At 39.9% G+C, this 13,231-nt stretch overlaps 1 protein-coding gene across 1 annotated transcript; it reads right to left on the reverse strand.

Moving 5' to 3' along the window:
• Nucleotides 1-989: 989 nt before the first annotated feature.
• LOC146583675 (N-acetyllactosaminide alpha-1,3-galactosyltransferase-like) lies at nucleotides 990-10,025 on the reverse strand. The gene is made up of 5 exons (XM_085275874.1): nucleotides 9,996-10,025; nucleotides 6,663-6,710; nucleotides 5,836-5,901; nucleotides 5,625-5,714; nucleotides 990-1,911 (listed from the first exon to the last, which is right to left on the reverse strand). Exons 2-5 carry the CDS (start codon nucleotides 6,689-6,691, stop codon nucleotides 1,299-1,301), a joined length of 798 nt encoding a protein of 265 aa, XP_085132000.1. The 5' UTR covers nucleotides 6,692-6,710; nucleotides 9,996-10,025; the 3' UTR covers nucleotides 990-1,298.
• Between the last annotated feature and the right edge of the window lie 3,206 nt (nucleotides 10,026-13,231).

Below are 13,231 nucleotides of genomic sequence, written 5' to 3' on the forward strand. Positions count from 1 at the left end.
AGCTCCGAGATTGATCTTATAGTTGGTTAGGTGCTGGATGCCTTGCCACACCTGCCGGCTGGTATTACTCTTCAAATGGTCCTCGATCCTCCTCCTATAGTCCCCCTTTGCCTCTCTGATGCCTCTCTTCAGGTTGGATCGGGCTGTGGTGTAGTAATCCCTGTTGCCAGACCTGAACGCAATGTTCCTCTCCTTCAGCAGCTGCCTGACCTCCCGGGTCATCCAGGGCTTTTGGTTGGGATAAGCCCGGATCCGTTTGACTGCTGTAACAGTGTCTATGCAGTGTTTTATATAGCAGAGGACACCGTCTGCAAAGGGTCTTATAGTCCTCTTCTTCTTTTCACCTTTCCTTCATGTCATGGCCATCATCCAGTGTTTTGTCAGTCCAACCATTTGATGTTGAGCACATCTCAGTGTTCTTTCTCTGCCTCACTTTATCTCTGTAGTAAGAGTTACTTTATTACAATTGTCACATTTATTCAACATAATTTCACTTCAGTTTGCATAATTTTAGCCTGATTTCTTATCATCTTCTTATCATCTTGATTAGAAATACATTGCTTTGTACTTCACATACAGTTTTCAATTCTGATTACTTCATTGTAACTTAGAATTTGCTTTCTCTCCTTATCACAATACACCCAAAAATTACTTCTTCTGATTGCCCATGCATAATAAAATCACTTCGTTTTTAAATTATTACCTCTTGATCATATTTTGATTAGAGTCATGATTTGATTAAAGCAAAAATAACTATCAGCAAAAGCACAAGCATAAATCTCTGTCACTGCACTCTTTGTTACATTACACCCATGAAAGTTGGATTTTAGGCCTTTTAATTCACTTCTGTCTGTCTTCTTGACACCATAAATATTCCACAAAAACCTACTGGTCAGAGGATATGCTTCTCTTTATGGTATTTTAAGATTTTAGTACATGAGCAGAATTTTCACCTTTGTTAGCCACCAAGCTATAATTAAAGTCTCCAGATTTAGTCACAACCTAAAATATTTACAAAATAATATATAATATTGCAACATAATTACAGAAAGGAACAACAGTCCTCCAAGCCTAAGCATTTAGATTTACCTAGCTGGATTAGATGAGTTTTCAGAAAAGGAAGACGAGCTATTCTACTAGCTCACTTGTCAAATAATCCAATAAAATTAAGTCTATATATACGTTTAACAAGCTAGCCCCTTGCTTATAAAATAATTCCAACTTTGATTTTCGATCTAGCCAGTGTCATAATGTTTTGGTGCCCACATTAGGCGGGTGACAAGTATATCCTGCTTGTCTCAAATGCTCTGGTCCCAGCAGTACTCTGGAGACAGCAGCCTGCTTGGTTTATGAATCCAAAAGTACTTGTTTAGATGGCTCTCATCGTGCCACAGAGCTTCCACATCATTTATTTCATCCTCCATGATAGCCAGATAACAGGCATCTACCAAATGCTTTACATTTTGCCACGTTCCTCCAAAGATAGCAGCATGGTAGTAGAAATCGCCAGTTTCCATGAAGGCTTTAGATTTGGGGTTTCTGTCGTAGGTAAACCGGGCTTTTGGTAATTTATAATAGTGGGCATGGAGCAAAGCCACAGAATCACTCAGTGCCTCAGACCCAAATCTCCCCTTAAACTCCTGATCCACATCAAAACAGAAGACATAATGAAATCTGTGACGGATCTCTGACTGTATAGCTTCTGATATTGTCCTCATTCGCATCATAGAAATGTCTTGCCACCTGGTGTGCTTTCCCACCTGGATAACCTTTATGTTTCTGTGAGAAGCAAGTGTGATGTTTGGTACTTTGTCTGGTAAGTCTGTAAACACATAATACGTCACTGGTAATCCCAACATAAAATGTTGTTCTGCTGAGATGAGGAAAGTCTTGAGGTAGGCATCCAGGTACCTTAATGAGAGACAGAGAAAAACAAATGATTTTTTTATTTGTAAATTATTGCAAAACAATACAAAAACCATCCTGTTTGTATATTTCTTCACTATCTTTGATGCACAAAAAGTAATTATTTCAATCTGAGCCAAGGTTCAATCGTCCACACCCAACAAACAGCAAGGCAAGCTGGTGTTTATTGGTTATGGGTCATAAAGGCCAACTACTCCAGATACTAATTACCAATTACATTTTTAAAAGCTAAAAAAAAAATATAGCAACAAAGAAGGCAACATGCAAGAAAGCAAGAAAAGACCTAGACATGACTATAATGCTAATAATAATAATAATAATAATAATAATAATAATAATAATATTAACCGTTGATGTCTGTGCGCAAATTTATTCAGGTTTAGATGTCTGGATTTCAAAACAGTTTGGTCAAATTTGGCCAAATTTCTTTGTATTTGAGCATGAATTGGAGCACATATTTGTGACTCCTCAAAAGTTACACAGAAATCCATGTACACATTTGTAAACATTTGTTTGTGCTTGTGGATCTTATCGTATGCATTTGCAACCCTTTTGCAGGGGTATAAGGCATATTTCCCCCCATAAACTAAAACTAGAGTCACCACCTCATGATTACTTATGTGGGCTAGTGAATTTACAGTTTAAATTCGCCATGTTGAACTGATTCAGCCATGTAGGCATGCCTACATTTCTTATTCATTCTATTCAATTCTATTAACTAGAAGGCACCACTGTATAATAGCCAAGGAATACAGTTTTTATGGAGGAACCGACCGTCCCACAGCAAACACAGTAAGGGCCACTGATGACTATTCTCCTATGTGCTTTTGATCAAAAAGATTTGGATCAAACATTCCCTCCCAGATGATAGGAGCATTCCAAGATGTTGATGTCTGAACTGCTGGTCTGGCCCTGGATTAAAAGAACAAAACAAATTAAAACACAAAAAAATCTTACTTATGAATTAGGGCTGCCACAAACGATTATTTTGATAGTTGACTAGTCACCGATTATTTTTGCGATTAGTCAACTAATCAAATCCATTGGACGTAAAACGTACAGCTTATCGCACCAGCAGCATCTGCTCTTATATAACTATCATTAGCTTACAGCTTTAAGTGTTTAAGGTATGTCAGGGCTCTAGACTAACTTTTTGCCATGGGCGTACCAGCACAAAAGTTAGGCGCACACAAATTTTATAATAATTTATATAATATAATGTGTTTTTCTGGATACACTGTGCTTTTTCAGCATTCAAAGATTGATGACACCGTGTCAGAGCACTGGCTATGAATTTCAGAAGGATCAGGCCTTAACAGAAAAGTTAGCAATAGTTCTTTTCCTATTACAGCTACATCCACTTCTGTCGTGCCTAGGCTGCTCACTAGGGCTGGGTATCATCACTGATTTCTATAATCCATTTGATTCCGGTTTTCAAAGTCCCGATTCGATTCAACTTAGCCTCAGAGAGTCAGAAATATTATAATTCTGATCATTTATCAGTACTGACTTCTTCAGAATTGTGAACATCACAGCAGATGCCTTTGTGTGAAAGTAACTGAGAATAAAACACAGAAAAACATGAAGGAGATTTTCCTGGTCTGGCTTTTTATAGCAGATAACCTTAAAAATATTCTACAATGTTCTGCATATAAAGTTTAAATTTCTTCAGTATTGAACAACAGAAAAAATAGGCTTTCTTGTCCGAGGTCATTTAAGTGAAAAAAAGAAAAAGAAAATAAAAAGACAGCAGCCACAGCGCTGTAAACAACGGTAGACTGGTGGGTAATAAGCAAATGAATAATACAGAAAACAGAGATTGGAGACGGGAAACTGTTCTTGAAGTACAGAGAGAGAGAGAGAGAGAGAGCAGGATGTGCATGGAGTGTGGTTTTAATAGTCGTGGAAGCAAAACAGCAAAATTCATGATGACATTGATCAAATGTGAAGTGCAGTTTGCTGCTTCTTTTGCTGCTGGCTCGGTGAATTTTGGTTGGAGAGAGACAAAACCTGCAGCTCAGAATCAGCGCAAAAAGACGTAAACACAGCGTGGACCGGACGCATCAGGATCGCTAAGCTCCGACAGCGTGTCCGTCTGCGGGCCATCGGGTGAGAAAGCCGAGAAAGACAAAGCTGATTCTGATGCGTCAGGTCTATGTTTACGTCTTTGTGTAGAATCCGTGTACCTGCTCTCATTTGCTGTTTGGTTGTTGTTGAAATGGTTTTGTGAGCTTTAATCTGAGAATCTGGCGTTTCTGGCAAAACACAGTTATGTTTAAAAGTCGATTCAGGATTTAATGAATTGATATCGCTTTATTCAAGCTACTCACCTCCCACTTCCACCTGCACTTTCAACTGGACCACGGCCAATCAGAGAGGTCCCGCCCCTGACTATCTCTGATTGGTTTAGTCCACGATAGGGGCAAAATGTGTGTCTGTTGTTGACCACAGGGAAGGTTGCAGATTTTTTTTTTTTTTTTGCTACCCGAACAGTTGGTCGCACAGGTGCAACCAAATATTTTTTTTAGTCGCACCACTGAAAAATTTGGTCGCATTTGCGACCAAATTGGTCGCACTCTAGAGCCCTGTATGTGCTAACTAAAAATAAAGACGAGATGATAGTTTATTAAATTTTAATGAAATTTGCAGATTGTTTTGGTGAAGTTTAATAAACTCCTTGCTATCTAAAATATAACAGGAAACCGGAGTAAATTCTCGAGCATCTCACACTTCTGATAATCAGTTGTCTGCTCGAGGTTTATTCAGCTGTGTAAAAACTATAACTTTAATCTCAGCCAAACCGATTTACTCAGGAACAAATAAAATACAAAAAAAAAAAAAGCCAAACTATAACATTTTCAAGTTATCTAAGTGACTTATATATCATGTTTAACCTGAGTAGCGAAAGACGGCAGTGGGTTTGAAAATGATTAGCCGGGTGTCCGGTGTTCTCACGGGCTCTAGTGAGCCTTGCCCCCGGCTAGCTATCGAGCTAGTGGGTAACAGACGTCTCCGAAAACGTCGGAGCGCTTTTGAAAATATGTGCCGTCCTGATAAACTGAGCAGAAGTTTACACAGCTACATTCTCGCCTAAAAATATGTTAAACTTTATTTTGTGACCCAGAAAGAATAATAAGAGTAATATTAAAACTAACTAGCTGCCGCCATTGTTGGAAACTAGGCTGGGCTGTGCTATGAATTCTGGGACACAGCTTCTTCTTCTTCGGGGTTTAACGGCAGCTGGCATCCTTGTACATGCAGTGCTGCCATCTTCTGTTTCAGTCCGTTATTACACTCTTAAATCCTACTACTTATTCCTGCGTCTTTTGGGATCTTGGGATCTAGTCGACTAATCGTGGCAGCCCTATTATGAATACTCCCAAGCAGGTTATTTTATTCTATAGTTAGTTTGTGTTTTATTGTGTAAATGCTTCTTTAATCATGTCGCTCTGGTTTTTCTTTCTTCTTTTTTTAACACACTTTCAAATTTGGTTACTGTCTGCTTGTCACAAGTGCTATTGTAACATTAACCTCCAAAAATATTTTATTTTAACTGTACTTTGATGCAGAAGTTTCCTAAATTGTGTGCACAAGCTACATGTGTTTATTCTACTAAAAACAACATCTTAAAAATCAAATACAAGTATGGGACATTATAATTACCAGACAATGGTGTCCAAATTTTGAATATCTCTTACCCAAAGTCAAATGTGTCATCCAAATTAATGCGCTGGCTTGGTTCTCGTTCAGGGTGCAATTTTATCATTAGGATAGTGTTCCTTAAATATCTGATACCGGAAAAATAAGCACCACAAGACATAACAACAAAATAAATTGTTTGAAAAGGTTGCTACATCATATAGATATTACGTATCAATATGTTTTTGAAAATAGTGCCTTAATACATACCTTGTATATAAGGAAGTAGAACCGAGGATGACCAACAGCAGACAGTAGAGGATTCCATCTTTTTTACTTAGAGAAATTAATAAAAAATAATAATATTAAAAATAATACTAAATAAATCAAATAAAGTTTGGGCCTCACTTCATTGTTTTTCCTTTGACAGGTATACCAATATTTAGCATCAATTAACAGATAAATATCTTTACATAGGTAATTCATGAAGATTGCTAAAGCCCGAGTCATGCAGGCTTACAATGCTGTTGGTGAACATTTTGGGAACCATCAATCAATGGGGAAAAATGTGTATTCCGCTATTGCTTGCAATGCTAAAAGCCACTGTAGTGAAACTAGTCAAAAAGCTGTATATGGTACTGCACTGAAAACCTCCTTGCAATTGGTTAGGTCACTAGTGGGCTAGTAGGTAGTAATAATAATGTCTGGCTCCAAAACACTGACATGGTGGCAGCCAAAATGTTTTCCAGAAAGTCTAAAATCAATTGAGGACATTATGGTTATTTTTATGTTTTTTATACCTACAGATAAAACAACAAGGTAAGGAAAACAATAAGTTAGAAAGATTTCTGGAAATGCTCTCTCCTTCACTTGATACAAGTTTGTATAAAATAGAATCAGGCAAAGTGAAATCAATCCTCCTCTGATTACAATGGAAGAGTCTCGTTTGTTGTCAACTCACAATTCAAAATCCAGTTTCTATAATAATAATGCCCCCCCCCCCCCCACCCCCACCCCCACACACACACAGACACACACACACAGACACACACACACATTCCTACCAACAGCACCACCATCTTGGCCCACGCTCCTACCTCATTGTTAGGGAAAACAGCCCTGTCATTTTCTTCTTAAGCGGCGTTCTGATGGAGGAGAAAGGGATGGCTGGTTGACAGAATTAGACATTATTGAAAAGAAAAAAAATAGTGAGCCCAACCTTGGGATAAATAAAGTAAAGTAATAAAGTATCTTATTTCATGTAAGATATTTTCATTATCTTGCATTCATTTCCTGCATAACCTGCCATATCCATAAATTATAAACTGCTCAAAACTGTTTTAGACCAACAAAGTCTATTGCTCATTTTTACAATTAAGATCAATTGATGTAAATCCGTGAATGTGAAAGCTTGATTCATTTTATCCAAAGTCTAAGCTACATCTGCAACTCCTCCTATACTATCCTATACTTTGACCCAAACATCAAAATGATCTAGTGGCATCTAGGATTATGTCTGTGAAGGTTCTCAATCATCCAGGTCATCGTAGTCAAAGGAGCTTGCAAAGAAAAGCGTCTGGACTTCTTTAAGTTACTTGAAGACGTTTCACCTCTCATCCGAGAAGCTTCTTCAGTTCTAAGGTCAAATGGTGGAGAGTCCCAGATATAAACCTAGTGGGAGTATCCCCCCACAGAGGGACAAAGGGACCCCCTGATGATCCTCTAATCGCCTGAGCCAAGGTGGGAAACTGGGTGTGGGTCCCAATCAGCCAGAGTTTCGGGTGTGTTCATTGTGAAACCTGGCCCCACCTTATCATGCGAATTCCTGAGGTCAGATGGCCCAGGATGTGAGTGGGCGTTAAGGCGTCTGGGAAGGGATCTCAAAACTGGATTATAGATGGCAGAGAGTTGGTGTCGTAAACCCCCGCCTCTGTTCAAAGATGGTCGCTCACAGTGGACATAGATGGCTTCTTTCACTCCTCTTTCAAACCATCTGTCCTCTCTGTCCAAAATGTGAACATTGGCATCCTCGAAAGAGTGTCCTTTATCCTTAAGATGCAGATGGACTGCTGAGTCTTGTCCTGTGGAGGTGGCTCTTCTGTGTTGTGCCATGCGCTTGTGAAGTGGCTGTTTGGTCTCTCCAATGTAGAGGTCTGGGCATTCCTCGCTGCACTGTACAGCATACAGCACATTGTTAAGTTTGTGTTTTGGCGTTTTGTCTTTCGGGTGAACCAGTTTTTGTCTGAGCGTGTTGCTGGGTCTGAAATGCACCGGGATGTCATGCTTGGAGAAAACTCTCCTGAGTTTTTCTGATACACCGGCTACATAGGGGATGACAATGTTGTTGCGTCTGTCCTTCTTATCCTCCCTCGCAGAGGCGGGGGTTTACGCTTTGCAAGCTCCTTTGACTACGATGACCTGGATGACTGAGAACCTTCACAGACATATTGCCGTACATTTTGGGAGGAACACCCTTCAACTGGTGCGGGAGTATGAAAGGGAATCAAGGAAACTAGCGGATTATAGGAACCTTGTCCACAAACTTGTAAACCTCTTCTAAGATTGGAGAGGGTAGAAGGGTTTCCAGTTCCTGCAGGGTCTGGCTGATCTTGATCTGGAGGGCATCTATGGTGAAATGGACCTGTCTTATCCTTTCACTTAAAAGGTGATTTTGTGCTCTCTGTAGAATCAAGTCTGCTCTGTATCCCCTGACAGTGGATCCAAGGCGCAGGCTCTTAGGAACAACTCTGCTTTGTCTACATCTTAGGTTGAAACGGAGATGGTTCCTATAATCCGCTATTCCCTTTCATACTCCCGCACCAGTTGAAGGGTGTTCCTCCCAAAATGTATGGAAATATGTCCACCATTTGACCTTAGAACTGAAGAAGCTTCTCGGATGAGAGGTGAAACGTCTTCAAGCAACTTAAAGAAGTCCAGACGCTTTTCTTTGCAAGCTCCTTTGACTTCTCGGATGAGAGGTGAAACGTCTTCAAGCAACTTAAAGAAGTCCAGACGCTTTTCTTTGCAAGCTCCTTTGACTTCTCGGATGAGAGGTGAAACGTCTTCAAGCAACTTAAAGAAGTCCAGACGCTTTTCTTTGCAAGCTCCTTTGACCATCTAGGATTAATTTCTCCAATCTATAGCTTGTTTTTACCATTAATGTTTTTACCATTGAAACTTAAACCATTATGTCATAAAATTGTGGCTATCTTAATTAAGGCAGATGGACATTGGTGGGAAGTAGCTTTAGAACTGAGTGACAGTATAGTGTAGCATACAGAAGGTGAAATGAGTATTGAACACATCAATTTTCTAAGTAAAAGTATTTCTAAAGGTGCTACTGGCATGTTGGTAGCAACCCATCGAATCAACACATTCAAATAAATCAACCCATAGCTGTCCATAAAAATTGCGTAATAATGAGAACTGAAAAACCAGTCAAGTATCGAATATGTTTACAGAAATGTATTTAATATTTCATACAAAATCCTTTGCTGGTGATGACAGCTTCAACACACCTCCTGTATGGAGAAACTAGTCGCATGCATCAACTGTGATTTTAGCTGATTCTTCTACACAAACAGTTTTCAAATCCTGAAGGTTCAGTTGGCCCCTTCTATGAACTTTCCATAGATTTGATAATGTCTGTGGGTTCTCAAGAAATTTCATCGACATGTTCAAAAATGTTTTTCCAAAAGACAGGGAGCACAAAATGGAGTGTCTTAAACTGGTACAACCTGTCTTATTAAAAATATGAGGAACATACATATTTTTTTACATTATCTCTGGTGCCATTGACTCAGTTGAATGCACAAGTCCAGTAAAACCAGTTTTATTTGTACCTCTTGAGAGACAGCAACCATTTACCATGAGATTCCTGGCCAAAACCTGTGTTAGTGATAATGATGAGAATAACAAGAAATTTGTTAAAAATGAAATGAAAAAAAAGTACTGTAGTCTAAATCTTCCATGCTTAAAATTTAAACAAAATTCATACATGGTTGCCAGTTGAACAACACTCAGTATTTATAGTGCATAAAATGTGAAAATTCACTGAAGGATTGTGAAGGGTCATTATTTAAATTGGACTTCATCTCCAGAGGGCCCCAAACTACAAAAACTACAGTATCACAAGTGTTGTTTCCACTACATGAAGAACAGGATGAAATACCTACTATCTGCTGTGAACTAAATAATAATACATCCTATTAATTCATTTTACATTTTCTACATTTTTTCCACAGATAAAATTTGTTACTATATAAGTCACAGAGTAGGTGAGTGACAACTCTTTTATGTAGAAATTTAATGAGGAGTCAGGAGTACATTTTATTTTTTAATTTTATTTACATTATTATTATTATTATTATTGGCAGAGTTACTTTGTACGTGTTCACTTGTAGGAAAGTAAAGTAAAAAAGTAAACTTACCTGGATTCACAGATATATCCAACACCTCGATTTAACTGTATAAAAACTCTTTGCTGATCACAGCCCGACACACACCAACACAACAGCATATAGCACAGACGTAAAGATGGCGAGGCGTGATTGCAGGTGCCGCTCAGGTGCGTCCGCCTCCCCTGCAGCAGCGCTGCAGACCACGCCCCGCCACACACATTAACCAGGTAAAATACATATTTAGGCAGAATTTTGCAAATATCTATTTTTCATCTTTTAGCAGCATAGTGCTTTTTTTTCCAATTATTTTTTAAAAGTCAGGTCAAGGCTCCAAAATCCCAAAGGGTGGCGGCTGACAGCAGTTTTTGTTTGCTGGATCATTTTAGTTCAGCTGGGTGTCTTTCCTTTTGTTATATTTCTTTAATAGTTCAAAATGTGTTAATTACATAAATAAAATGTAATTTTCTCTGTAGCACTTCATGGATTTCATAAGCAATACACCTTAGTTGTTCACCCAAAGCATAAAGGTAAAAAAAACAATATATACAGTGTTATCTTCATTTTAGATGTCAAAAGTATTTGCGGTTCCCAGTGTTTTCTTTTGCGTGGACCCGGATGTGAAAGGTTGCAGACACCTGGTCTAACTGATATGACACGTATCATGAAGGGTAAACATTCAGTGTACTTTAAGACTGTACACTGCTGGGAAAAAAAAGTACAGACCACAACAGGTGGCAAAAGTACAGACATTCTGTATTTATGAAATACAGATACTAGAAAAAGAAAGTTGAAGTTGAACTGAGCGTCTGTACTGATGTAAAAGTGAAAGTAAGTACTTTGGAAGATGTTTTTACCAGCTATTTCTGTCAAAACCTAATGGACCTTGTGTTACCTTGTGTTATATTAATGTAATAATAAAATGCTATTATTAGATGGAGATACAAACTTCATTTTAGTCAAAATTTTAATTCTAATAATATACTCACCTTGAATCGGTTAAGTAGAAAAAGAATAAAATGCTCCATTTTAAAAGATAGATTACCTCATTTTTCTTTGCAGGAAAATTGTCAACAAAAACAAAAACATAATGGCATACATACTAAAAAATGCTGGGTTATTTTCATAACTCAACTTCTTGGTAGTTTGACCAATTTCTGAACCTATAAGCCTTATTGTTGGGTCTAAACTCAGACCCCGCTGTATCCAGGACTTATTCCCGTGAAAGAAAAACAAGGCAACAGCGATCGATCGATTTACTTGCAAGGAGGCCTCGTCGGTATCTCAGTGTCAATAGAAAATTGCACTTAGTAGTCAGTATAATCTTTTAATGATATAAGTTTGCATATGGTAGAATACTGCATGTTGACCTTTTGATGACTTAGGCTGTTGTTCACTACAAGACTTTGTGTGCATTCCAGAGTGCTCGGTCATTCACACCCACATCCTTGGAGCATGGGAGAGTTCGTACCTTCTCTTTGTTTTATGGTAGGATAAACGTAACTATGTCAGTTTTAGTCTAACGGTGTGTTCACACCGAACGCGATAGAGGCGGCCAGAGCGTCAGGTTTACATGTAAAGTTAATGGAAAAGCGCGATGACCCGCGATTGCGGCTCCCGCAAAAATTCGGAAGCAGATTTGCGTCGCGAAAACGCCTGAAACGCGCTACACTGACGCGCGTTTCAGGAGTTTGACTGGCCATCCTGGTATCCCTGAAGAGGCCACACCAGTCTCCAATGGAGCATTTCCTCCTCAGCCTTGTTCCTGCTCTGGAGAGCAGCTGGTCCTTTTTATTCCTGTCTCTCTGTAAATTCTTATATTTCATATATTTATGTTTAATGTTTTTCTGTTTGAGAATTTTAATATTATTTCAAATAAATTTTTTATAATGACTAATGTCTCAGTTCTACTACACAGCAAATGTTGGCACACGACTTGACACATGTAGAATTTATTTCATATTATACTAATGAGAAAATATATTAATACAGTGGGATGCAAACGTTTGGGCAACCTTGTTAATAGACATTATTTTCCTGTATAAATCGTTGGTTGTTACAATAAAAAATGTCAGTTAAATATCATACAGGAGACACACAGTGATATTTGAGAAGTGAAAAGAAGTTTACTGGATTTACAAAAAGTGTGCAATAATTGTTTAAACAAAATCAAGCAGGTGCATAAATTTGGGCACCACAAAAAAGAAATGAAAAAAATATTTAGTGTATATCAATGTGTGTGTCTCCTATATGATATATGGGGTGCCTTTGTCTGGACGTGCTTCCCATCCAGAGCTCCACAGCACAGAGGAAAGTTCCAGCGCTCATGGAATCCCTCTGTGATGGACCGCCAGTCTCCAAGTGAAGGCACAGCCATGAAGTCGTCCACTAGACAGTCCCAGATGGCCGTCGCTGCCTGGGGGGTGATCTGGCTCACCGTGGACGCACCGACTCTGAAACTGAACGCTTGGTCCTGAAGGAGTCCCCGGTGACCAAGGCTTGGTTCGCCCCCGGGGCATTGCTGGAGGCAGAATAGGTGGAGGTGAAGTGTGTTCATGGTGATGTTCACAGGTATCCCATAGTGCCGCTGTTATTAAAGTATAAGGGCAAAACGCATAGAGTAACGGCTGCGGTTAGCCCGCGCCTGTCGCATCCCCTAATTCTGGGCACAAATTGGCCGGGGTTTCATCATCTGTTGGGACAGTATGCGGGGATGCGATCACGACCGTTAGTAGCATGTAGTGTCTGTGCAGCGCTCAGCGGTGACGCGGGGTCGTCCGACACTGACTCCGGGGAGGGGGAGACGGCGGGTCCTTCACGGGAAGCCCCGCCGGCTCCGGAGGTTTCCCCCATGGGTGATTTCCCACTGGAGCAGTCTCGTGATGACACCCTACGCTCAGCCTTTGACCAGGTGATTGAGATTGATGGTCACGTGGTGCGCCCTGAAGCCGTGCGGACCTACCCGCGCTTCATTTTATCAAAAGATAGGCTATATCGAGTGAGTCGTGACACTCGCACGGAGGAGACTCACACCCAGTTGTTGGTGCTGCAGGGCCGCCGGGAAACGATTTTCCAGGTGGCTCATTATAACCCCATGGCAGGGCATATGGGATACGAAAAAACTCTCATTTTATTGGCCGGGCATCCGAGCGGATGTGCGCCACTGGTGCGCGTCCTGCCCGGACTGCCAACTTGTTAATCAGCCGGCCATACCAAAAGCGCCTTTGCGCCCGCTCCCACTCATAGAGGTCCCGTTTGATCGCATTGGC

Source organism: Mchenga conophoros, linkage group LG1 (genome assembly GCF_057382185.1).
Source record: "Mchenga conophoros isolate Kocher_MC1m ecotype Shallow Benthic linkage group LG1, M_conophoros_male_GT1.1, whole genome shotgun sequence".
Lineage (NCBI taxonomy): Eukaryota > Metazoa > Chordata > Actinopteri > Cichliformes > Cichlidae > Mchenga > Mchenga conophoros.

What these genes read in the sequence shown, in the direction of transcription:
- LOC146583675 (XM_085275874.1), bottom strand. Translation starts at nt 6,691, where the DNA reads ATGACAGGGCTGTTTTCCCTAACAATGAG. An exon ending in CTGTTTTCCCTAACAATGAG is followed by an intron (nt 5,902 to 6,662) that starts GTAGGAGCGTGG and finishes AATTTCTCTAAG; the next exon opens with TAAAAAAGATGGAATCCTCT. An exon ending in TCTACTTCCTTATATACAAG is followed by an intron (nt 5,715 to 5,835) that starts GTATGTATTAAG and finishes TTCCGGTATCAG; the next exon opens with ATATTTAAGGAACACTATCC.